At 38.4% G+C, this 27,886-nt stretch overlaps 1 protein-coding gene across 1 annotated transcript; it reads right to left on the minus strand.

Moving 5' to 3' along the window:
• Positions 1-209: 209 nt before the first annotated feature.
• Positions 210-27,723, minus strand: col5a2a (collagen, type V, alpha 2a). Its single transcript, XM_023801806.2, has 54 exons — positions 27,478-27,723; positions 18,057-18,260; positions 17,842-17,858; positions 17,695-17,727; positions 17,557-17,589; positions 17,111-17,164; positions 15,912-16,004; positions 15,690-15,773; positions 15,453-15,497; positions 15,290-15,343; positions 15,076-15,129; positions 14,787-14,840; positions 14,607-14,660; positions 13,759-13,812; positions 13,624-13,668; positions 13,479-13,532; positions 13,282-13,326; positions 13,125-13,178; positions 12,513-12,611; positions 12,364-12,408; positions 12,174-12,272; positions 11,991-12,044; positions 11,656-11,763; positions 11,454-11,507; positions 11,270-11,368; positions 11,129-11,182; positions 10,945-11,043; positions 10,717-10,770; positions 10,579-10,632; positions 10,210-10,263; positions 9,930-9,983; positions 9,781-9,825; positions 9,590-9,688; positions 9,351-9,458; positions 9,213-9,266; positions 9,076-9,129; positions 8,941-8,994; positions 8,716-8,769; positions 8,496-8,603; positions 6,221-6,274; positions 6,083-6,136; positions 5,817-5,978; positions 5,616-5,723; positions 5,335-5,442; positions 5,122-5,175; positions 4,907-5,014; positions 4,045-4,098; positions 3,319-3,426; positions 3,166-3,219; positions 2,966-3,073; positions 2,118-2,424; positions 1,838-2,028; positions 762-1,004; positions 210-668 (listed from the first exon to the last, which is right to left on the minus strand). Exons 1-54 carry the CDS (start codon positions 27,566-27,568, stop codon positions 522-524), a joined length of 4,485 nt encoding a protein of 1,494 aa, XP_023657574.2. The 5' UTR covers positions 27,569-27,723; the 3' UTR covers positions 210-521.
• Positions 27,724-27,886: the final 163 nt, after the last annotated feature.

A 27,886-nucleotide genomic window follows, 5' to 3' on the forward strand; every position in this document is an offset into this window, starting at 1 on the left:
TACAAGTAGTTTCCACAAATTAAATTTTACTCCACAGGTGAAACATGAGGTCCTATAGTGGCCTTGGAGCAGTTTTCAGGGTTAAAAAGAGTGATATGATCAGTCTGGGGAACTTGAACCTTTCAACCTTGTTCTAGCCCACAGAGCCATGACCCCATACTTTTCCCTTCTTTTGCATAGTTCATAATAAACATTTCACACACATTACATAAACTGCTCATCTTTAAGTTTTATTAGAAAAATGAAATACATGTTTTTTTTCCAGGACCCTAACATTCACAATAGTTCTACAATGCGACCCTCTGGCATGATTGTTTTCTTGGTTCAACCTGTGCTAAAATTCAGCAAATTGCTCGCTTTGTTATTCACCGGAATAAATATTTTCCTTGTAGATGATGGGGTGTGTATCAGTCCACAGTACTGTGAATATGAGGGGTGAAGTTCTCAGCAGTAGTTAAAAGGTATCAGGTTTCATTACAAAACACCCATGTTCATGTTGTCCATAATTTTTATTATTTTATTTACAAAAAGCAAACAGGTCCAATGTCAATGCCAAATTCTTGATCTGGGCCACCAACATCCACAGGGGCTATATCCACAACAGGAAGCCTTGCAGTTTGCTGCGTCCTATACTCAAACACAGTCTTTCCCCAGAAACCAGCTGCTGCCTGTAAAGTGAAGGGGATTTCACAAGTACATATTTGCTTGGCCCAATAACATTACATTTTCTATTAGTAAATGATTCACATTTTTTTACTTACTGTGCAGCTATCCTCTGTTACAGTGTACTGGAAGCGATTGTTCCCCTCTGCTTTTAATTCTATGTCATTTGCCGACTTGAGGATGAGGGCTTTTTTCAAATTTCCTGTCTTCTCATCTTTGTATGCCACACTGTTTTTGCAGTGGTAGGTGATTGTCTGAGATGCCTCTTTGGATAGTAGGCGAATAAACGTCATTTGGACAGTGACAGTGTTTGGTGCCTGATCTTTATTTCCATAGGTAAACTGTCAATTAACAAGGGTTAAACAGTTATACATTACATGTACACAACCAGCTGCTCTCTCTCCCTCTCTCTCTCTCTCTTACAGTCGTGGAAAAAAAGACCACTCTATATTTAGAAACAAATCTGCATTTTTAAATTCTTGTTTGATCATGGTTCTGCAGGCAGAAGGCTACACTTCCAGAGTTTCTAAGACAGCAGTACACAAGGATAAGGTGAAGCAGGGGACACTGGAAACGCCCAGAAACCAGCCAGGTAAAGGGCGGCAGTGACATTCTAATGCCAGAGATGACCATTAACTGATCCGACAGTTTCTCATAAATCGTACATCAAGCGACATCAAGTGACCTTCAAAAGAAATGGGAAGCATTAAGTGCAGGTGTGAAGTGCACTGCTAGGACAGTTTGTATCAGGATCCTAGAAGTAGGACTGAAGTTCCATAAAGCCCTTCATTAATGAGAAATGGGGAAGAGCCAGGCTGCAGTTTGCAAAAAAACTATGTATTATTCACAGATGCACACCCATAAATTGAGAAATGACTGAAACAAAAAATTGTGTTGAGTGCTGTGGTCTCTTAATTTTATTATTGTGTGTGTGTGTACATATATAAATATGCATATTTATATTTAAAATAATGCATTAAACATTACAGGTAACTTAATTGATTAAACTGATGCCATTCTTCTGGGAATCCAGAGATAATGTAGAATACTTGATATTGTATGAGATTATTCCAGCTAATAAGAAGATATTATTTCATCATCTGTAGCGCAATTATGAAACTGGCTTCTAATCAATTACATTTTCACTATAAAACTTCTGTATGCAAGACCTTACCTGGGAGCTCCGATTAATAGTAGAACCAAACCAAATAGGTTTGCCTCCTGCAGCATCTGATGAGGTCCACCATGTTTTGCGTGGTATGCTTGATGGATTTGCCGAGATGCAAGTCTCCCCTGTCTCCATATTACAATGTACCATAATAGCATCCTCTGCACTCCCTTGGTTGGGATCTACCCAGTATTCACCTGTAACAGATAAACAGATTCAAGGAAATGTACATGACAAGCAGATATCCACTTAAAAGTTCCATCCATTTGTATTGACACAAACTCACCACTCTTCTTTAGTGGATAGCATTGTTTTAAATCCTCACAAGTTCTTGCAGGATGCTTTTTGCTGCCATCAGGACTGCGCATGTTTTCTATTTGGCTGCTAAGTGATTTCAACGTAGCATGAACTCCAGGGTCTGGCTGCAGAAGGCCCGATGAGTTGTTGATTGGAAGTGCCTCATCTTTGCTGAATTCAGGGGGTGGGGTGCCAATATTGTACTCATTCTGGTCTCCAAATATATCATCCATTGCTGCTGTGGGACGTCCAGGGGCACCCGGAGGACCAGGAGGGCCAGGATCTCCAGGAGGTCCCTACCAATAAAACAAAAACAGCTGATATGACTGCAATCCACATAATCATGCTGATGACCCAAAACATCATAGCTACCCCCTAGTAGAGTGAAAAATGTTGATTATCTAGGAAAATTTCAAGGTCTGAGATACATTAGATAATAGGCCAACATTTGGTATTCATAATCACCATGTTGAATGCAGAAAAAATAGGCAGGGATAAAGACCTGAGTGACGTTGACAAGAGCAAAATAATTATGTCTGGCCAACTGGGTCAGAGCATCTCATAAATGGCAATACGTGTGGGGTGCTCACACTCAGTCCTTGTGAGTACCTACTGAGAGCAGTCCGAGGAGGGAAAACCTCTGGACCGCTGACAGGATGTTGGGTGGCCAGGACCCATCATTGTTGGATGCAAATGTAGACTGTCATATCACTTTTATATATTTTGTGTTTCCAGGGAATTTCATAATTATAAATTACAATTCCTAATCAAAGTTCTTATCTTTCCAGTCATCTCTATTAGTGACATTTCTTGACTTTAATATTGGTTTTGACTTACTTCAGGACCAATTTCACCGGTGAGTCCACGTGTCCCTGGTGGCCCCAATGGCCCTCGATGCCCATTGTTTCCCTCTTTCCCCGGGGGCCCAACTGGCCCAGGAGGTCCCTAAAATGTAAATGTTACAATTCATTTGAAAAGCTGAAAAACTTGCATTATATTGCCAATGGTATACAATGATTGTTAATGTTAAGAACTACTCTTAATCCTTGAGGTCCAATGATCCCTGGAAGTCCTTGATCCCCAGTTCTACCCTAAAAACAAAACGTATGATGATGACATATTTTAGATAGCATCTCTATACTCATGAAATCTTTCCAGATATTCAGAATTATTAATGGGGTTTTACTTACCGGTGGTCCAGGTAAACCCTGTAATCCAGTGAAGCCTCTGTGGCCTTTTTGTCCCCTTTCTCCATGATCACCAATATCACCCTTTTCACCTCTTGGTCCTTGAGGTCCCTGTCATTACACATTATAAATACAACGGCCATTAGCTAAGTTAAATTAAACTACTTTTTGTCAAAGTTTGATGTCTGAAAGTAGCAAAGATATACAGGCAGTCCCCAAGTTAAGAATGTCTGACTTACAAACTAACTTCCGAACAGACAGCCATAAAGCCTATTATATTACAAAAAAAAAATGGGTTAAATACAACGGTTCATAACAGTGCACTACTTCGTGACGCTCGTGAAAACACTGGGCGACTTCAGTGTTTGTTGGCTTGAGGTAGATTACAGTACCATATGTAGTTACTTTTATTAGTAATGTTTAATTATTTTTAATATTGTGTACTGTATTATTGTTTTTCCGACTTTCCTATTTAACAAATTATGTGGGGAGGATGAAGAAGAGAGGACAGCAGTCTTGGCGACAGCACCCACAAAAGGTTACTGACGTCTGTTTGCAGAAGGGCTACATTGTGGCGTTGGGCATCAGGGGGTTTATTATGTTTACTGTAGTGTGGAAGAATTAATGAAAAAAGGCAGCAATGAACTAAATGAATGTGTTTGTCACCTGACTTAGTCCTACCCTGGGACATCTACATCCTCTGGCATCTTACAGAGGTCAAAATCTTACTATTAATCCTCGCTTTCCTGCTCTACCAGAAGGCCCCATAGGTCCTCTTGAGCCCTGTCAAGAAACATCAGGAGTAAGAAATGCATGCAAGACATATTACAACTCGGCACATCACAAGCATAATCCGGTACACAGACAGAGTCTACATGTGCTATGTTAATGTGGAAAAGGCTTATGACTGCGTGCCCTGACATGTAATGTAGGAGGTGCTTTGCTAATATAAGGCCACTGCCGTGTGCTCTTTGGTCCCTATGAATCTGGGAAGTGTCGTTTCTGCCTCTGGAAAGAGTGTGATTTTCATGAATAGGAAATCAAGGCACAGCTATGGCTGGAAGGATGTCTAGAAATGTTCACATTTTTGTTTCCATCCAGCTCCCAAGACACATATACCAGGGAGCAGAAAAATGAGAGTGTATGGGGGTCTCCAAGGGCTTGGTTGAGAAGCATTGATGTAGGATCTCCAGGATGCACTCCAAGGCCAGGCCACAGTCATAGAAAAAGTGTAATGCTTTATTCAGGGGTGGGGCACTTGTCTATGGATATCTTATAAGACTGCCACCTGGTCAGCTTCCAGTGGAGCTATTTTGGATAGATACCACACCAGCTGGCCTGGACATGTCTGATAATCCCCCAGAACTAACTAGAGTCTGTAGTCATGGAAAAAGAAGTCTATTCTTACCTGCGTGCCATGCTGTCACCACGACACCCACCAGGAGAAGCCGTTTGAAGATGAGTTCATGATGTGATATTGGTTTGGACTAATGATATAACTGTTCGTCTAATGTAGCTGTATATGCATAGTAACTGTGTGTATAGTAATGGTACGCATAATATGTGCACACCATTTGCAATATTAACATACCGTCGCGCCTCTTTTCCCAGGTTCACCAAGAACACCAACTGGACCAGGAGAGCCAGGTGCCCCTTGAGCACCGGCAACTCCTTCAGGACCTGGATTCCCTCTATCTCCCTGTATTTAAATATCAACCCACAGTTTGGCACTTAAAACTTAAATTAAAATACTTCACACTTCTATAGGAGTGACACAATACAGCACATCTAACAAAACATACTTACATGGGCGCCTATTATTCCCTCTTTGCCTGGAAGGCCATCAGCCCCAACAAGACCCTAGATGATGTACAGGAACCATAAGGTATTAAAATCAAGAAGGAGTGGGTTTGCTTTATTAGAACGCATATTGGTTAGCAATATGTAAAAAAAAAACATGTGGTCTCTTGGGTTTGTTGGCTTAAGCAAAATCTCTCAAAAGAAGAAATGAAACTTTACTTCTGCACCAGGGTCTCCCCGAGGTCCATTTGCACCCGGCAAACCAACTGGCCCAGGGGGACCTTTATCTCCATGAGGTCCGGAAGCTCCTTGTTTTCCAGGAGGCCCCTAAAAACAAGCAAACAAACAAACAAACTAAACGATAAGACTAAAAATATGATTATGAATATTATTTCTAAATAGGAAACTAATATAGGAACACCCAAAAGTGACTGGTATATTTTCATGTTTGCTTGGTATTATTATAATTAAAAACTATGTAGAGAATAGATGATACATACTGCTGGACCTGGAAGCCCTGCCATTCCTCGTTCTCCCCTCTGTCCGGGAAGACCCACAATTCCTCTCTGCCCTGTGGTTCCAGCTGGACCAGGTGGGCCATCAGGTCCCTGATAAAACATTATTAAATGGAATATTACTGAAACATTTCTTTATCGTGCAACAATCAACATCTTACCTGTGAATTATGATTCAGTGCTTACTATAGGTCCATCTTCCCCTCCATCTCCTTTATCGCCTGGGCTTCCTGCTGGCCCAGGTGGGCCATGTTCTCCTTGACGTCCTGGGGGTCCATGGTCACCACGAAGTCCTGCTGGGCCTGGCTTCCCTGGTGGACCAAGAGGTCCTGGCTGCCCCACTGGACCCTAGTATGATATTGATATGAAGGCATGTAATGTTATTAGAAATTTGCTACATAAGGCTTTATTCCAAGGTTTTCCAGTTAGTTTTTTTGTAACCGAAAACGTACAACTCCTCCGGCTGGACCAATTCTTCCAGGAGATCCAGGAAAACCAGTTGGACCCTAAAAGAGCCAGAAAATAAATACAGTATATATAATTTCAGGGCAAGATGAGATACAAAGGCAAATAAATCACACTATTCTTACTGGTGCTCCTTGTGTTCCTCTACCACCCTTCAGTCCAGCAACACCAACTGGTCCCTATGGAAAAAATACCAAGAGAATAAGTCATACTGTACTTAGCATATCATTTTAATAGTTTAAATATTCAATACTATTAGAAGTATGATGACTCAGTGGGTAGCACAGGGTCGTGAGTTTGATTCTGTGTGAGCTTGCATGTGCTCCCAATGTTTGCATGGGTTTCCTCCAAGTAGCCCATTTTATTCCTCCTGCAGCACAAAAACGACCAGTTAAGATGAACTGCTGTCTCTAAAGGCCACACCAGGTACCATAGTTTTGGTACTTCTAGAGGGTACCAAAAGTACGGTACTTTAAGATGCTGATTTTCCAGTGGCATAAAATCTGATGCTGGGGCCGAATAACATCACAATGGTTATTGAATATGAATGGCTATTGTATATTATAGGGCTGGCCAGACGAAGTGTGAAACTAATTTCAGCATTGCATGTTATGCACATGCAATTCTCACATCGCTAGTCAGCTGGACTAGATCAGGGTTTTTCATACACTCAAATCTGTACGCATGTTATAGTGCAGGGGGGGTTATATATATATATATAGGTAGAGACAAAATATATTTTTAGAGCTTTGTAAGGAAAATAAAAAGAACAGTCAGTGATACAATTGTCGAGTCATGAAGCAGCACGGATCCCTCACCCATTTGCAAATAGCGCTATTCTTTTATAATGACATGATAATCCAACAGTTGTCACTGGTTCAGGAAAACAAGTGAAATTGCCCATAAACAAGAGCAGATGTCTGGGTTCTGTTTACACTATCTGAGGAGCTTCAAGCTTTTATTTTGCGATAAGAGAGGGTAAAAAATACATTTCTACAATTCATGGCTAACTGTCAATTCATGATAAGCAGAAACTTTGTAAATTAGAAAATGTTACTTGATTTATAATTTTGATCGCTAAAAACTTGTCTTTAACTAAAAAGAAAAAATATGCAAACTGTTGGTAACTGGGTTGTTCTTTCACTATCTTTATGAGACTTTTTTGCAAGTATAACACTACAACACAATCGTTTTTTTTAACTTATTGTGTTTCCCAAAATACTTGTAAAATAGCTTAAAATAGCATGGATTGTATTTGCTGAAAATAAGATATTTTACATTAAATGTTAACTTTTGCACTAAAACACTATACCTCACATGAATGATGCAACGTACATGTTCTCTGTTTATTCAGAAATGGAAGGAATGGAGTTGCAATGAAAAATTAAAAAACAAAAGCAGAGCTGGGGAACGTTTCCCAAAAGCATAGTTGCTAATTACGTTAGCGACTTACACATTTGGAACCATGCAACTGAATGGTTTCAGCTATTAAAACCAAGATGGTATATCAAAAAATCGTGTGATTCCTCTTACCAATTTGCCAAGCATTACTTTGTTCCAAGACCACATGTGTATTTGTTTTATCATCCAAAAAATACAAGCAAATACTAGTTTATGATTAATCACAGCCTATTATTGTGATTAACTGAATTTATTTTTTAATCAATTACCACCACTAAAAATTAGTTTAAACCTCTACTGCTTTTGCATGAGTATTGCATGTTTTCAGAGAAAATCATAATCATTTTCATCCTTGCTGTTTAAAGCACTCCTAAATGGGTTTGTGAGAAATTTATGTTGAACTCATTCTTTCCTTTATAAATGCATCTATTTTGAAAGAATTCCAATACAGTACTGTCCTAGTAGCTATATTATACAAAATACTTTATTTCTTGTAATGCCATCCTGATCTTGTTGTATCTGTGCTTCCGACCAAATTGCAATGTAAACATGAGTTTCTTCATTTATCCTCGCATCCATTATTATTACTTTTATCATTTTTAGTTTGTTTATCGTTGGAGTTCGCAACTTTTTTTTCAAAATGGCCATTGTAGTATGTTTCAGAGGCAGTGTATTTGCATAACCAATCGGCAACAAAGTATTTCAAGTCCTACTGCAAAGTAAAAAAATAGTACCCCAGTTGTTTTGGCACTGGGTACTGGAACTTTTGGTACTCGACTGGAAGTCAATAGAAAAAGGAAAGTACCAAAAGTACCATACCAAAAGTATGGCACCTGGTGCGGTGGAGAAGTGCCCTAAGTTGTTTCTGGTATGTGCTCATATAAATGCGTGTCATGGTTTGGTTTCCAGTTTCGGGTATTCTTTGTCAGTCTCTTCCAGAACCATACCAACTATAGCTATGAAAAACTGATTGATGGATGGGTTGATCGAGCTACTAACAGGAGGTCCTGGGGATCCAGTCAACCCTTGGGGACCTGGAGACCCAGCATCACCCTTTTGGCCAGGTTCTCCTGTGTCACCTTTGACACCAGGTTGCCCATCTGGACCCTGAGGGGAGAACAAAATACAACAGAGCATCAGCCCTACTATCATAACATGTTAGCTGTTATTGATATGTTTTATTACTTAGTAAGGATTAAGTACTGATACACCAACTTACAGGAGGCCCAACAAATCCAACAGGACCTGTAGGACCAGGTTCTCCACGTGATCCCTAGAATTAAAGGAATTTGTGTAAGATTGAAATGTGGATAGATGGACGGATGGATGGATGGAAATGTAATGAAATATGGAATCATTTGTTTATAGTCTATGACTTTTTGGCATATTCCTAACTGCAGGGTCAGGTGACCTTTGCATTGGATTATATGACTTGCTGACTTACAGGACCTGCTCTTGATCCATGAGGTCCAGCTGCACCACGAGGCCCAGGTTCTCCCTTCAATTAAATTACAGCAAACACAAATACTGTTTTAATAACTACTAATTACTTTAATTAAATTCATAATAAAAGTTTTACCTTCCCACCACTAGGTCCAGGTGGTCCAGACGGCCCAAGTTGACCAGGAAGCCCCTAACATGATACAAAAATACATAAAGTCAATAATAATATAATCACCTGCATCTGTCTATATCTTGTAAATTATTTTGGCTTACTCTTGCACCATCATTGCCAGCGATACCCTCAGATCCTTTCTCGCCAACAGCACCCTTAAACAAATTAAAACAGAAAATATTAGGAGTAAAAAAAGGAAAATACACAAGAACATCCAGAAACCAAAAATGAAAATTTACCCTATCCCCTTTAGGACCTGGGGGACCAGAGCCACCTCTATCACCTGGCATTCCCTGGAGACCAGGGGGTCCTGGGTCTCCAAGAGCCCCAGCTGGGCCGGGGCTACCCTGTTGGACAACAATAAAGACTAAATGTGTAAAAGCAACTTTCTCTGTCAGAGCACTGTATATACAAAACTTGAAAGCAGAAAACCTATCATTTAATGTGTGATGATGACACTTTATTTTAGTGATGCTACCTTAGGTCCGTCTGGTCCTGGTGCACCTAGGATACCTTTGGCTCCTGGAAGACCATGAGCTCCAAGCTCGCCCCTCTCTCCTGGAGTACCACGCTCTCCCTAAAGACAAAACTTTATGAATGGCACTATCAACAATGAAAAGGCACTCTACTACCAAAAAAGAATTTCCGCTATTACAAAACAAAACATACCCTAGGACCAATTTGACCAATAGCTCCTCCATCACCAGGAATACCCTATACATGACAAAATAACCCAAATAACAATTACAAATTAACATTAGACTTGTTTATGACTGAACAGCATTATACTTGAAAGGAAAAGTGTAGCCTTTAATTACCTGATCACCTGGCTTTCCTGTCTCTCCAGGTGGACCAGGAGGTCCAGGTAAACCCTTTAAAAGAAATTTAGATAATATTTTAATCATTTCAGCTAAACAAAGTGGAATTGTTAACTGACAGCCTGTTTTCTACAGGAAATGTTTCTATTTGGGTATAGCTCATTTCATGCAATTTAACTCCTTTTTTATTTAATAAATATCGTAATGTTACCACTCAAAATTTCAAATATTGTTATGTGATATTGTGCAACCCTACTAAAAACAAAATGTTTGAAGATACCTGGAAACCATTAATACCAGGAGTCCCCTGCTCTCCTCGTTCACCTGCCGGACCCTTTGGAAATGCACCATATTTAAAATAAATTTGTAATTTTGGATTATGTATGACAAATATACAGGATATGTGTACATTTCAGCTACATTTATTATACAATTATGAACTATAACATTTTAAAAGTTGTTAATTTTGTTGAATATAATGAATTTCATAATTATACTACCACTTTCACATTTTATATAAAAATTATACTTTGTGTTTACTCGTTTTCTCCATTGCTTACATTTATTTAGATTTCAATATATTTTTTATTTTCTTAAATTCTAATATATATATATTTTTTTTTATAAATGTGAAGTATTCCAGGCATACCGGAGGACCAGCTGACCCTGCAGGACCTACTTCTCCGTCTTTCCCTGGAAGTCCCTACAATGGAACAACATTTAACAAGATAGACCATCTTAGCATGGGCAATAATAGTCACTGACAGTGATGAATATGGATACTGACCCTTTGCCCCGGAGGTCCCGGTAAACCCTGTTCACCTTGTTTTCCCTGGTCTCCCTGTTGAAAATTGTGTGACCATAATTAGTATGTAAACACAACACAGCGTAAATGTAATTGCACACAATATTTCCTGAAGGTAGTGACTCTCATTCCTCTTAAATTAGATGTCCTCCAAGAAATAACTTTCTTCTCTAAAGAACATAAATTCTAACATGTAGAACGAGTTCTTGCATTGAAACCCCTTGGTCCTGGTAAACCCATTGACCCTGGTGGTCCTCTGGTTCCAATGGGTCCTGCCGATCCTGGTCGCCCATCTTCCCCAATCCCACCCTAAAGAAAATGGATATTTTTGTCATTGCTATTTTTTCTTAAATGAAGTCAGGCAACTGGAGGTTGGACTTGTCACCAAACATACCACTGGACCCGGCTTTCCCTCTGCACCCTGGATTCCAGAAGTTCCTGTAAGGCCCTTTAAAAAAATTGGTAACAAACTATGAGGTCTACTTCATTTTAGAATCAGCATTCAAAACAGCACTGAAAAGGAACAGACGTTTACCCTTGCACCAGGAAGACCTGGTTCTCCTGTGCGTCCAGGATCTCCTGCGGCACCTTTTGGACCAGATGTTCCTGAGACTCCACGATCACCTTGTGCACCCTTTCAAAAAAACCATGGGGGATAGGATTGTATTATTTGCATCTATAGAAACTTTTTATAATCTACATATGTAATTGTACCATACCTTAGGACCTGGTAATCCATCTGCACCAGGGAATCCTCTATTCCCTGGAGCACCCTGTGATACAAATACATTCTCAGAAATATATTTCTGTTTAATAGGAGGTAATGAATGTTATTCTACCTGCCCTCTATGCATATTCATATGAATTACATTTTCAATAAAAATGTGATGGTTCTTAATTAGTATGCAGTGACTGACGTACTCTTTCACCGACAGGACCTGGTGGGCCCAGTGATCCAGTATCTCCGCGCGGTCCACGTTTCCCTTCTTCACCTTGAGGCCCAATGGCTCCTTGTGCACCATGTGGACCCTATAGTACAACATCGTTTTCAAAATACTGAAGAAAATAAAAAAAATGCTAAGAAAAGGAAGACAATATTTTTATCAATACTTGTTTTAATTGTGTTATTACTATCATCGTAATTTTCATTATTTGTATAAAAGACCTTAGAGAGTAAAAGGAATACATACATTATTTTTTTAAAAAGACACCTCATCAAAATATCTATGAAAAACAATCATTAAAGCAGCTCATACAGGTTCTCCTTTAGGTCCAGCTTCTCCTTTGAAACCAGGGGAACCAACAGCACCCTAAACAGAATAAGCATACATGTATTAAATCATGTACTCGGACTTTCATGACAGAAACATACGATCTCTTGTGTTCTTCTTACTTTAACTAAATATGCTAATGAGCATGCTAATAATTATGCTAATTACCAGCTGGCCTTTTATCCCAGGCTGCCCAGTGCTTCCCTGTGGTCCTGGTGGGCCAGGTTGCCCGATAAGACCACCTTGACCCTGAGGGCCTATGGTTCCCTTCATTGTAAAAGACACAAGTCATGCTTGATTATATTTTGATTTCAATAGCAATTCCTTAATAAGACTAATATTACCACATATCACTTACAGCAGGACCTTTAGTTCCTGGTCCTCCATCTATCCCAAGTGGGCCCTGAAAATATTATGTTTATTTAGTGCTACTGTATATAAATTGTGACATTAAAAATTATAAATATTTTGATTACATTAAGTATATTATTTATTCCAGTTACACACTGGGAGGCCAATTGGACCAGCTCTGCCCTGATGTCCTCTTTCACCCCTCTGGCCCTGAGGCCCCTCAGGTCCTCGAACCCCAGTGGGACCAGGTTCTCCCTGAAGCAGCAGGACACACATATAATAGTCATTGCCAAATTCACAAGATCTACCACACAACAGACAACTTTGTAACTTTGTATCAGCGACACGATTACCTGAAAAAGTATTTTTTAACAAATTAGTTGCGAATAAAATAAGTTGAACTACAGTAAGTTGTCTAAACCATGTAGTTTATAAATATGTAGGTGTGTGTGTGGATTACATTTATATTACATTGTGAGGACCAAATGTCCCCCACAATGTAATAAAAACCTGTTATTCTGACATTATGGGGACCATTTTTCAGGTCCCCTTAAAGATCTGTGAATGCAATCAAAAAATGAAAAAGTCTCATATTTTCTTTGGTTACTTATGGTTAAGGTGAGGGCTGGGTAAGGATTAAGGTCATTGTGTTGGGATTAAAGTTTCCCATAGAAATGAATGGAAAGTCCACACAAAGATATAATTACAAGCGTGTGGTGTGTGTGTGTGTGTGTGTGTATAAATATATACACAAAAAAAAATTCCCACCTTTTTGCCTGGGGCTCCTGGAAATCCTGATGGACCACTCATACCCAAAGGACCCTTAAATTACAGACACTTCTATAATATTTATTTCAGCAATGTATGCATTTGTCATTATTCAATATGTTCACATTGTACATATAGATTTTAAGGTTCTTCTTACCATAGGGCCTGGTTTGCCAACATTACCAGGTGGGCCCCGCCTTCCCTGTAACATACATTTAAGTGCCTAAGAGATTCCTTTTCAAGTATTATGTTTCGAGATACGATCTGACTTGAATTAGCTAACTATGGAATGTGCCAATTCACTGCAAAAATAAGATATACATTGCATGTATTTGTTGCTATGGAAATCATTACCGGGGTTCCTCCCGGACCTATTCGGCCTCTCTCTCCAGGCATTCCTCTAGGTCCCTATGATGCAAAAATGTTGTTAGCCAGTATTTGTACTGTGAATGTTTCACAATTGATTTAATAGCAACCATTTTTATTACCACCTACTTACTTGGCCACCAGGTACGCCCAGTGGACCAGTGGGCCCTAATCCTCCCTAAGGGAATATAAATACAGCATGAATGCACTGCTTAAGGCAGTGTAAAACATGAGGCTGTTCATATCAACATAGAATAGAAGAACTTACCTTAGGTCCTACAGGACCTATTTCACCTTTAGGACCTATGGGACCTTGATGACCCTATAAAATAAGTGACATTCATTCTCATAAATAAAATAATGTCTCCATCTTACGGATTTCGTTGTATCTAAGTTGTATGAGTCACAAATAATGACAATTGAATTTTGCAGCACACAGATGTACAGTTAGGCCAGTTGGTGTCTGTAAATTGCTTTTTCGTGTGTGTGTGTTTGAGTGTGTCCAGGGTATACCCCAGTAGCCCATCCCTATGTCCTGTGCTGTCTGGGATAAGTGCCTGGCCCCCCACCAATACAAGCCATCCCCAGGTTAAGAACGTCCAACTTACAAATGGGCTCCTGTTTACAAACACACTACCATAAAATCAATTACATTAAAAAATTAGGTTAAATACAATGGTTTGTAGCAATGAATGCTCGCTACTTTGTGACACTCTTTGTGAAAACATTGTGTGGCTTCAACAGTTTGTCGGCTAAAGGTATAGTATAGTACCATATGTAGATACTTTTATTACTACTATATAAATATTGTTAGTTTGTACTGATGCACTAAATTATTACCTACAAATTGGACATAAAGGTAGACTTAGGGAATGGATCTCGTTCGTAACCTGAGGACTGCCTGTACAACCCTGACAAAGAGAAGCAGGTAAAATAGGGATAGCTGGATGTTCAAGAAAACATATATACTCAGAAATTGTGGAATAGTTTATAGGTAATAGTTATAAAGAATCTAAAACACTATGGTGCAAAGTGATGATGTGTATATAAGCTGGATTTCAGTTGCTAATGATATATGTATGTTTGTCCCAATGGCATCATGTCCTTTAAACTCACTCTGTGGCCTTTTAAACCTTGAGGACCAGGTGTCCCTGGAAACCCTCTTGCTCCCTGAAATACAAAATATTTCCTTTATATGTTGCATGTTAATTGTAAAATGGGTGCATCATTAAAGTTTACTTAATTATCTGGTAGTTTTGAACACATAAAACGATGTAGGCAATTAGTCAAAAGTACCAGTGATCCGGGAAATCCCACTTCTCCTACATTTCCTGGTTTTCCAGGTTCTCCCTAGTTGAGAAAATTATTAAGTAAATAACTTCATTCATTGCATTCAAGTGCTTGACTTTCAATAATGCAAGATTTATATTTTTACACTAAATAATGATGTAAAGTTAATTGAAATTAAAAGAGGGGTTCTACAATCCTGCCCCATTCCTGCCTTTAATTAAACTGTACAGTTTTATAGAGCCTTAATGTCACTTATTTGACCAAAAGCAAATCAGTTTCAGAGTGGTTTGCTCACATCTTGCCCTGGTTTTCCTGAAGGACCCTCTAATCCTCTTTGACCAAAAGAACCCTACAAAAGAAAGAGTAAAGGTAAAAGAAGACAAGCAAATAGGTATGTAAATACATACATATTAATTAATTCAATAGACAATACAAGGTATATGCTGCACATTCATATTTGGTTTTGAGCATAATTAAGTTGTCTAGTGTGGTATTGACTCTAAACTCACCATTGGTCCAGAATCACCAACCTCACCAGGAGCCCCCTGAATTCCTGGTGGGCCCTAAAGCAGATAAACACAAGGAGAATGCAACAGCGGCCATGGTTCAAAAGATTACTTCATCGGTAGCTTAAATCTAGTCATTGTTTTAATCCAAAAAAGAAATGCTTACTGGTTGACCTGATGGCCCAGGAGGACCTCGGGCTCCGGTCTCACCCTAAAATGCAGAAAACAATGTTACTGTAATGTTATTCCACCAAGTAATGAAAGTAGAAGCCAAAAAAACATTTTCTGAATTGAAACATTGTATAATTAGAAGAAAACGTATGTTACCAAGAAACCGTGTCAGTTAATGTGCTATCTCTTACATAATTGCTCTTCCTTCATGACTGTGGTTCTTTCTTCTTACCCTTCCTCCAGGCACCATACCAAAATTTCCTGCAAGTCTTGTTTTCTCATCAAAACCTCCCTCCATTAAAGAAAGTAACTGTCCCTGAGAACCCAAGAAAGAATTTAATCACAATGTGTAAGAACATCCATTGTTTAACTTCATATGAACAGAACTTATATTACAGTTTGAAACTCTGTCAATGTGGGAGCTGATGAAGGCATGTGCTCTGGTGGTGCTCACTCCGGGGTGTGTTGGGTGTCCAGAAGGGCCGGGTTCTCCTGGTTGTCCCGGGACGCCTGGCTCTCCATCGTACCCTGGTGGACCTTTTGGGCCCTAAAACAAATGCTGAATCTGTCACTCTGCCATGTCATTGTGCCAATAGCTGTTATGATAAATCACTAGATAAAAATGGACAACTTATAATAAGAGTTTTTCTTCTCTCTATACAATCAAAGATAATGCCTAGCTGGGACTGTGGGCAGTGGTGGTTAGGGAAGCACAGTTGTAATTGAAAGACTGCTGGTTTGAATCCCCGACCAGCAAGGCACCACTGAGATACCCTGAGCAAGGTACCACCCCCAAGCACTGCTCCCTGGGTGCTGAAATAGCTGCCCCTTGCTATGTCGTGATGTCACATATGGGTTAAATGCAGAAGACACATTGTGCTGTGTCAACACTCATCACAAAATTCTAGGACAAAAGCTAAGACCGTCAGCTGATTGTAATAAAATACTATGGTTTAGCTAAACACAGCATCCATCCTTCTCATAGCCACTTATCCAGTTTAATGTGCACAGGCCATAATCTCTGCTGGCAAGGTAATTATTTGCCCATCTACCACTACAGAAAAGTAACAATGACATAAGCGAAACCTAAGTGAATTCAAAAAAGATTATATTTCTTTATATTCCTTTATATAGTTATATTTCTTTAGCACATTTAAGGCACAAAGATTTTAAAAAAACTTTCGTATTTGAATATGTTTACCATACAGATGCAAGATGTATGCTGTCGGGGGCAATGCTAGGATCTTTATGACATCGGTGACTTAGCCCAGAGTCCTGATCTGTCCAAGGGTCTGCCTGCCCTTAGCCCCACCCCCAATACGTCCAAGTCACCAAAATGTCGGTACATAATGAGGTGTCATCATATTGAATTCTCTGTCTCTTTGAAGTAACAAAGACTGCAGTATTATGTAGGTTTTGGGAAACACAGCTCTGGTCTAGGGCTGTTTATGGGATTATAAAACTCAGAGCATGGCTGTGAAAACATCTGAGATAAATGAATCATTTGGGGTGCGTTCAGATACACTCTGGGTTCAGGCTTGTGACTCATCTGTGAGTTGCATTACTTGACCACAATGATGTAACAATGTGCCCAAATAAAAAATATTGTTTATATAAATGAATAGAAAATAATAAAGAAATGAAGACACATACTGGCTTTCCTGGATTTCCACGGTCCCCCCTAAATCCTTGTGGTCCTGGGGGCCCCTGTTTATTGTTAATTACAAAAAGAGAGGGTAGCTGGTTGCTGAATAGCACATGTTACAGTGACTGATTTCTTATTGCATAGAAACAGCAGTAGGAGAGGTTTTTGTAATTTCAATAATATTGTAAATCATGACATTTTGCCTTTGGATAATACAGTTGCTTTGGTGTACAATGGCTTTGATATCTCTTATCAAACTTCATCCAGTTACATATTGTCTATGTTACCCTGAAGTCTCCTGAGAGCATCAATTTGACCACCATACTGAAACAGATTAATACATTATTCACATAAAGCTTCAAATAACGTTTAAAACTATTAGCAAAACAAATTTTTTTAAAGAAAGATTACAGTAACAGGAAGCAAATCTATACACAATTAAAAAAATACATACCATTTGTCCTGGTCGACCTCTAATACCTGTAACCTAAAGAAAGCAGGCATGAGTTTTATTTTTGTACCATATTTATGCTTTTGGAAAAACGTTAACTTCAAAATTTTGATATAATAAAAGTTCTGAGTATACACTTACAACTGGAATATCTCCAGGTTCGCCTTTCTGACCCTAAGAACCAAGGTATAAAATGGCAATATGCATGAAAGTATACATTTGATGAGCATCTGTAATACTGTAAAACTGTAAAGGAATACGTATTTGTACGTGAAGATTACACCTTACCTTATACATTATGCCATCTAAAAAATAACATAGATAAATTATTTGTTAGCATTTACAGTTACAGTTATTCAGTGAGTTTACAAAACATTAGGGGCAACCTCTTATTGTATTATATTCCTATTATATAACCCCTGTTTCTCTGCAAGGTGTAGAATTTGTTACAATGGAATGCAGGCCCATACTGACCCACTATTACTGTAATATTTCATTTTTACCTAGTCTGTTGTTGTCCAGCTGACATACAGGACAGCACTCCCCCTCAGGGATGATCTTTTTATCACAGTTGGTCACGTCATCACAGAAAATGTCATCACAGAGGATGGCCCCATTGTCACATACGCAGATCCGGCAGGGCTCTGGCTTCCATATGTCCGTATTAACGTGGGTTTGCCCATCCTCCATACAACTTTGGTCATATCCTGCCAGCAAACAGCATGTGGGATGTGCACAAAAGGTCACGTTACCAGCAGCCCAGTTAGAAGTGAGCAGTTACTAGCACGTAAACATTATTTACAGGTTCTTAGTTAATGTGTAAATATAAGGAGGTGGAACTAAACAATACATCCAGAAGTACAAACAGTTACACTTCTTCTAATAATTTTATCATGACGCTTCATGATTATTTTCCTTCAATCGTACCATGATTATTTACAAAATACTAATAATTTTAGAGTACATGTTTATGAAGCTTTATGGAATTGGTTTGGTTTTATAGACCTCACAGATTTCTCTTGCAAACACAAGGTGGCACCCATACTCCTGAGCATTACCCCCCATTTCGGAAGCAGAGAGTGCATTTCAAATTATGTCATGAAATTTTATCCAGTAAAAAGCCTTTTTATCACCTTAGAATATCAGAATATCTATTTATTAATTTTAACTGGCTGAGATATGTGAAATTATGTGGTCGTTCAAGTTCTAAAAATATGTTCTAAAAATATTGTTGGTTCAAATGCAGGTAAACTTGCAGCCCTAAGGTGTGTGAGTACACTCTGTAGTGGACTAGTATCCTGTCCAGGGTGTTTCCAGCCTGGAAATATGGTTCAAATACTTCTTATCTTTAATTTTCAACATAACACAAGGGGCCCTGGTGGTGCAGTGGTTAGTACTATCGCGTAGTACTAACACCTCTAGGCTCAGAGTTTGACTTTCCTCCATGGCACCATGTATGTGGAGTTTGCATGTTTTCCCATGTCATGATGGGGTTTCCACCATGTACTCCCCCATAGTACAAAAACATGCTAAGGTGAATTGCTACGGTGTTATTGCTGTGACTTTTTATGAAATACATGAGGCAATTTTCTACATTTTCCAAAATTCCTTTGGTATTCCTTATGTTTTATATATTGTAATGTGTTTGTTAGTATTTACACAGGATTTGTGTAAAACATACATAAAAAATTATGCACAAACCCAGTTTCGCACAAATGTATGAAGCCTTTTGACAGATTCTATATGCAAATATATTTTATGTTTTTAATCCTTTATAACTTAATAATAACATTTTAGATTCCAGTGGCAGAGACACAAAGTAGTAAATGAATTCTTCACCAAAAAAAGAAAAATAAAGGAAAAATAATTCAGGCCAGTAATTATAAACATACTGCCCTGGTTTCAGGTAGTACTATCCAACACATACAGAAACTGTGGGAAATGTTCACAGCTGAAGAATCCAGCAGAGAGAACATCACTACAGTATTTACAAGCATGCTGAAGGTTAAGGTTCAGGAAAACTGCACAGTGAAATTAAGGATGTGGTGGTCAAATCTACCTCTGAGAAACCCATTTATAAAATTAACAAACCACAAAATTAAAGACATTTTATTGGGGTTTTCATGGCTTTAAAACACAAGTATTTGGTTCTTTAAACCATTGCTTACTATGAGAGTTTTTAAAATTGCAAAAGCTAGAAATTAAATGAGCAGAACGATTGACTGGTATCTCATCCAAGGTGTACCCCTGCCTTGTGTCCTGTGATGCCTGGCATGTGCTCCAAGCCCCCCCCCCACACACACACCTAACCCTGACCAGGAAAAATAGTTGGATGCAAGCATGCATGCATGGATGATGGACAAGCCCTGCTATAGTTTACCATGTGTGGAGTTCCAAAGAAAAACAATTGGCCCGATGTTGATGTATTTGACCAAAAACAGTAACAGACTGTGGTGTATGGAAATGGTAGCAGTGATAGCATCCAGAAAAGAGTTTAAGCTCTTCAGCCTTCCAGTATGTGAAGGGCAGAAAAGACAATGCATTGTCAGCATGAGTAGTGACAGGACCCTCTTTTTTGATTAATGGTCACAATTCTGCTCTTATTTTTTTCCTTTTTTCTTTCATCTTATAAATGTATTTAAAAAGGCAACTTTTGGCAGATGTTAAATTATCTCAGTAGCAGAGTTTGAACTGCCAGACTAAATAAAAATCTGGAATGTTGAAAAAGCATGTTTAGAAATACAGAAAATATCTGTATTAAGTTTACTTTTAAAGACTCTAAAATTATTTTAAGAATAAACGATTTCTGTTATGATCTTCATATCATACATACAAAGGGCTGTGCAAATTTACCATGCTACATCCTGTGCAATCCATGCATCATTCCTGTACAGCTTGCAAAGCTGCTGGGTCTGGTATAGATCTAGTGCATTGCACAACAGATTGGTTTTCATATGCAAAAGTGTCTACCAAAAATATTTATTGTATATTCTCTGCTGGCCACAACTTTATGGTGTTGCTTTGAACATTATATCTTACTTTTCAGATCCTTGTTCACAGTACTATTCCTGGAATGCAGCCAGCTCATCATAAGTGTTAACTGGTATGCTGATTGTTTTGCTCCTGGTTCTAAGGAGATGGAGCAAAATTTGTGGTGTGATTATTTTAATTGAACAAATAATAATAATAATAATGAGAGTGTATGGGGACCATATGTTACATCTGGTTCAGAATCTATCTATCAGAAGTTACTTGCAGTAGATACAGGCACATTCTGCAGCCACGCCCACCTCAAAATGGTTTCACTCAATAACCATTTACACTTGCAGTCAATCCATCTTCCTCTGATTATCATATCTTGCTCTGTCTTGGGTTTTGGTTTGTCTTTTTTGGTCTTGGCCTAGGCTCTTGGACTAACTTTCTGGTTTTAGGTTTGGTTCTGTAGGTTTGATTTTTTTCAGTTCACTCTTTGGTTACTGGTTTTAGCTGAGAGTCTTCCTATTTGTCCATGTAGACTCAATTTAAAGAGAACCATTTCAAAATACATTTCACATGGAGGGGTCAATGATAATTACCATGGTAATGACATAAACATTTCTGACTTGCTAGTCTCATTTGAATATCTCTAAATGTCTAAATGTAAAAAGATTGACAAGGAACCTTAACTTTTGATTCAAGCATAAGATTCCATTTGTGGTAACAGACAAACATGAATGTGTTTTATTAAGATCTAGGTCTGAAAATTGTTCAGAACAGCTGTTGGTAATAGAATATTCTGGCCCACATTGTGAATATAACTTTGTGTTCTGTGTTTTAATAAATGACAATCATTTATGAAAAGAGTGTCCATATGCTGACAGATTATCACCATATGTATATCATATTTACCAGAAAGGATTGTAGTTTCAGTTAATCAAAAGGTACTTATACTTTTTAAATTATTTTCATTTTGCCTGAAAAACCTGTGTCATTTTTTGTTTTAATTGTTGCAAACCTTGAGATTTTATCTGTCACATTATAGAGAGCAATAACTTGCATTTGAAGAAGGATATATAAATATGGACATCACATGCTACACTCAATAAATTAAACATTAGTCTAACTATGGTAAATATGACCATGGACTTTTTTTGTGAAGGAAAGGCAAACTTGTCAGTCTATCTATAATATTACCATGTGTATCAGAATGCAGAGACACATACTGTAAAATCCATTTGCTCCGAGACTAAGCAACCAGAATTCAAACTGCAATACCAATAAATATGTGCTCTTGTCAAGAGAAAATGTGGTGTGGTTATGTACATGCTCACAGTATTGTTCGAAACATTTCTGAGGGGTTGCTCACCACAATTAAATATGTAGGTGTACTGCATGTTTTGTCTCTGGAGTTACTTTGGAAGACAACAATATGCTTAAGAGAAAAATGAGTTTGACTGTAGATGCTCTGAAATTTGTCCCTGTATTTATAAAAAATCTTTAAAGAAACGATTATTTTATTACAATCTCAGGTAAGAACCAACTGTGCCAATAGAGAAACTGTATATATAAATGTGTAAAAGGTCATGTAAAATTTTGTCACACCGTAGGGAAATTCTAAAGGGGGGGGGGGTGTTGTCTTGCATGTGTCATAGTATTCAAACATGAAATTTAATCAATTCTTCATTAAAAGTCCTGGAAGTAGGAGAAACACACAAAGATCTCACTTAATTCCCATGTTGGTTTTAAAGATTAAATTACTATATTGGGGTAGTAAACTGTTAATTATTATTATTTTTTTTTTTAATTTATTTTGTAAATATATCTAAGTCATACATAGGCTTAATTTAGGTAATGGGGATACTTGAATGTTTTACTAAAGCATATACAAAATATTTGTTTCAATTAGTGGACTTATGTTTAAGAACTTACAAATCAGCTACTTTGTCATAAATGGCTTGCACATTACTAGGTAAGTTCATTTAGAGATCTGGAGAAATTGCACTGTATAAATTCAATTTAAACAAATTTCTTTTAGGCGAAATACTGCTATTCAAGATCATTACTGCTAGAAAAGTTTCCTTAGATTTAGGAAAAATCAGTCAACTATATGTTTCTTAGGTGAAAATTGAAACTGATATTGAGATTTTTCTGCATGTGTTTCTAGGCAGCTGAGGTGGTACTGTGAGGTAACCGAGAACAGATGAAAACAGACGCTACACCTCAGCCAGAAAAAAGTAACTCTTTCCAGTGGTATATGCTGACTCAGGGTGCATATGCTGACAGTCCTGTAAATTTGGCTTGACTAGGTGTTACTGTATCTTCATATTAGCATGACCTCAAATTCCATGTTCCTGAAATTAAGATTTAATTTGTTTTATAATGCAGATTTTGACAGATGTGTAAGCAAGGGACTTGCGAGGCTAATGTATTATATTATAGGAAGATGTTCCTGAATAGTTGTTTTTCAAGCGTAAAACCCTCCCTCAGGATACAAACAACACTGATCCAGCTAATTCATGTTTTGTAGCTGAAACATTGACATGCTGCCCCTTACTTCAACCATGCTAGTTCCTCCCAGGACCATTTTAACCAATTTTTGTGTGTTTTGCAAACTCTGCCAAAGAAACTATTTACACATCTGGAACTGATCTGCCATAATTTACTTTTAAATGTAGTTCCCACCAAACAGCTTGATGTGAAACGTTCAGCACTGAAATACAGCCAAAATGTTTGTGTCATCAAGAAATGCAGTTTTATCAATCCAGGCTATCATCCAGACTGACTGAATGATTAAGTTAGCTAAAACCACACACAGAGGTACAGTATGTTAAACCTTTAACCAACCCCTTAGTATATGTGCCCTGGTGTGGGGAGGCATCCTGTCTTGGGTGTGCCCCACCTTGTGCTCTACACGTCATGGGATTGGATGAAGGAAAAAGGAAGCCTTATATTGATTTGGCAGTTTTCTTATTTATTTCATTTTTTACGATATTGGTTTTGAACTTGATTTTAGTTATCTGTGAATTGTCTTTAAATGTAGTCTTTTGTTGTACATAAATTATACATATAATTTTGAAATGTTTGCGAGCATGTAGACAAATGCATATTTCATTATATGAGGCCCCTTCTTATAAAAATCAAGCTCAGGCTTTGTTCCCATATAATCCAAAGGTTACAAGAACTTTCTTACGTTTTTTTTTCCTCCTGCAGAAATGTTAGTTGAGATATTAAGTTAATTAAATTGCTATGCTTTCTGTTGTCCAGTAAAAAAGAATGAATTATGGTTCTATTTTATTGCTTCTTCCTTTATAAAGTCAACTGGATTTTCCAAGAGCTTTTATAGCTTCACTGAAATTTATTGTAGCAATCTTTTCTTCAACACTGGCAAAAAATATGGTATTCCAGTTAGAGCAAACTGCTGCTTGCAGTTATTTACTTCCAGCACTATCTAACCATAGTCATTTACCCCTCACTCGCCGTAAATCCTCAGGGTAGCCTTGAACAACGGTAAGCAACGGAGGTACTGTGCTGTGGGACAAGCCTTAGATGAATAGAGAACTGATTTATATCCCTGTTTTTGTCTGCCTTTTCCCTCTGCATAATTTTGACTGAAATTCTGACATGAAAATTCAAAAACCCTTAATTATTCCTAGACCTAAAGTGCTATGTACTGAAATGACGAGGTATAGCTGTGGATGATTAGGTTTTTTTTTCTTTGTTTTTTTGGTCATTTAAGCCATGCTCATTTCAAGAAGTGGGCTCTTCTATCAAGCTATGGGCTGCACCTCAAGCAGAATTATCAGTTTACTGTGAAGCAGTAATACAGCACATGAATAGGGTACAATAAGTATGAGCAAACTCAAACTCTGAGGATACTTTCATGAGTGATATTTTGCATGTGGCTATTCAAAGCACCTTATCGCACTGCTTTCACTTCTGACTGCATAATGGATGCCATAACGCAATTTGTTCTTAATCAGTAGTGCAAAAAATGACTTCAACTGCTTATCCAGTACATGACTTCAGTTAGGCTTTGTAGGTACAGCCTGGATGGGATACGTAACAGGAACACCCCTGAGGTGCCAAGCAAGCATGCTCTCCTATGTACCACCATGTAACCATCTGTTTGCTTGTATTAAATGGGGTTATCAGTTGGGGTAAATATGCTATGCTTCAGCTTCAAAATAGGATCTCATCCCTGTAAACCACTAATGTCTCAAGATTCCGGTTCGTAGTTAAAATGTGCCTTACAAAAGCTTTTTTATTACAAGGGTGGGTCTTTGCAAATAGTGCTTTGACCAGCAATACAGAGTGGAAAGGGACAGGCCTACAGTGGATATAAAAAGTGTAAACACCCTTGTTAAAATGGCAGTTTTTTGTGATGTAAAAAAGCGAGACCATGATAAATCATTTCAAACCTTTTCCCACCTTTAATGTAGGGATGAGAACCTGAGTGCAGCCATACAGTGGGTGATATCTCAGTGCCACACTAGACCGAATGGACCAGTGTGAGTTTTCCAGTGGTTACAGTACCAATACTGCCACCAACCCCCAAAATTCCCAGTAAGTTGGAAGACCTTACAGGGCTGGATGTAGAATAATGCAGGACAAAGCAATTACAGGTTAAGGGCCTTGCTCAAGGGCCCAACAGCGTAGCATCACTCCTGGCATTCACAAGATTTGAACCAGCAACTTTCCAATTGCTGGAACAGATCATAAGCCTCAGAGCCACCACTCAGCCTGTGCATGCTGCCACTACAATTCAACTGAACACAAATAGATCTGTTAAGGGGAAAAATATAAAATGTACAATAAGCTGGTTGCATCAGTGTGCACACCCTTAAACGAATACTTTGCTGAAGCACCTTTTCATTTAATTACAGCATTCAGTCTTTTTGGGTACAAACCTGCCATCAATTAAAGTGACTCTGATTCACCCCAAATAAAGTTCAACTGTCCTAGTAAGATTTTCCTGACATTAACTCAGTTGCATCCTACAGCAAAAGTCATGGTTCTCAGCGAGCGTACAAAGCATCAAAGGGATCTCATTGTTGAAAGGTATCAGTCAGGAGAAGGGTGCATTAGATAAACCATGGAACACCATGAAGACAGTCATCAAAAAGTGGAGAAAGTATGGGACAGCAGTGACGTTACTGAGAACTGGACGTCCCTCCAAAACTGATGACAAGACAAGATGAAAACCAGTCAGGGAGGCAGCCAAGAGGCCTACAGCAACACTGGAGGAGCTGCAGGGATTTCTGGGAAGTACTGGTTGTGTACCTCGTTTGACATATTCTCCATAAGTCTGGACTATGAGGTAGGGTCGCAAGACTGACGCAAGCCTTTTCTTGCAAAGAAAAACATTCAGTTCTGGCCTAACTTAGCAAAAAAAAAAAAACATAAAGTCTCCCAAATGCATGTGGGAAAATGTGTTATGGCTTCATGAACTCAGCATCACCAAAAGAACACCATACCCACGGCGAAGCATGGTGATGGCAGCATCATGCTTAGGTGTGTTTTTATTGAGCTGGAACTGGGGCTTCAATGTGGAGGGAATTATGAATATGTCCAAATGCCAGTCAGTTTTGGCCCAAAAACTTCAGGTCCCTGGTAGAAAGCTGAAGATGAAGTGGAATTTCACCTTTCAACACAACAATGACCCCAAGCATACATCCAAATCAACAAAAGGATGGCTTCACCAGAAGAAAAATTAAGTTTTGGAATGGCCCCAGCCAGAACCCAGACCTAAATCCAAATGAAAGTCTGTGGGGTGACCTGAAGAGGGCCGTTTACAAGAAATGCCCTCGCAATCTGACAGATTTTGAGCACTTTTGCAAGGAAGGGTGGGCAAATATTGCCAAGTCAAGATGTGTCATGCTGATAGACTCCTACCCAAAAAGACTGAATTCTGTAATTAAATCAAATGTCCTCCTAAAATATTTGTTTGTTTTTTAATTGAATTGTACATGTTATACATTGACTGTGGGTCATAATGTCATTTTCACAAATACCTGGCATTTCAGCAGGGGTGTGTACATTTTCTATATCCACTATATGTGCATCTATGCTCTGAATTATAATTTGCCATTAATTTAAAAGTCTGCATAATAACTCATGTGACCACACCAAAATTATAATAATAATACATAGGACATGCATAAGGTATAGACATGCCACGTGTATGGCACCATCTTCCTCAGGTCATGATCTCCTTTATTTCCATGTTTTCCCGGTTGCCAAACTGGGCATCCACAATGCTCATGTGCTAAAAGAGTGAGTCCTCAGCCTCTATGCCAAAGACCTATCGGTGCATTCATTCTCTCCCCACACATCTGCCATTCATAAAATGCAAGCTGTGCTTCAACAAAGGATAGTTTTGAAACAGACTCTGCAGATGTCAATGATTCTTTAGGTTGAGGATAACTTAGTTCATAAAGATCATGACCAGAAAATCTACTCAACCTGCAAGCAATAAAACAATGTCATGCTGAAGTTTTAAAACCTGTAGTCACTGACAGATATAGATGCAAATGTATACTCAGCTACATTGAGGTATTTCCCCACTTCATTTTAACAGTGCAATCCTGTTATAGTTGTGCATAATGCCACATGCATTGTAACAGAACATTCCAATGATGAAATTTGAAGTGTAAATCATAAATTGTCTAATCTGAGCAAAACCCTTCCACAAGAAAAACATGGCCAAATCATGTTTGCTTTGTGCTATGATTTCACTTGCAAATCCAATAATCACAGCTGAAAACAAAAACTTTAAACCTTTAACAGGCAGCCTGAACTACGAAACTGTTGAAAACAAATGTCTCTACTGCCAAATAGATTACATCATATAAAATTTGCATATTACCTGTAGGAAAACATGATATATATTAAATACATGCATGCTGTATATAATATAGAAGAAACCACACAAAACAAGTCGCTTACCACTAATTGGATCCTGGCATGTTACAAGTATAACTTGAAATACAGAAACAGCGATAAATAGATAAACCCTGTCATGCACAAAGCTCTTCATGTCTGTAAGACATGAGCTTCTCCTCTGTCCAAAGAGGGGGAGAAAGGAGGGAGAGGAGTTGTTCACTGCACCATGAAGTCAGTGTGTAATCCTGTCCCTTGTAGAAGCAATGAGACCCAGCCCATCCTTTTTTCTGAGTTGCAGCTTTAAGCAAGAATGCTGGCAGCAGTGCTTCCTCCTCCTTTTGTGCGAGTGCTTTAATAACAACAATCCACTCGCACACATCTGTAACTTTCAGTGCTTGCTTCAGTTTTATGGTAGAGGAAAACAATGACTACAACAGACAATTCTAAAGATTAAAAATAGTATTGCGTTGTT

Source organism: Paramormyrops kingsleyae, chromosome 16 (assembly GCF_048594095.1).
Source record: "Paramormyrops kingsleyae isolate MSU_618 chromosome 16, PKINGS_0.4, whole genome shotgun sequence".
In the NCBI taxonomy this organism is placed as follows: domain Eukaryota; kingdom Metazoa; phylum Chordata; class Actinopteri; order Osteoglossiformes; family Mormyridae; genus Paramormyrops; species Paramormyrops kingsleyae.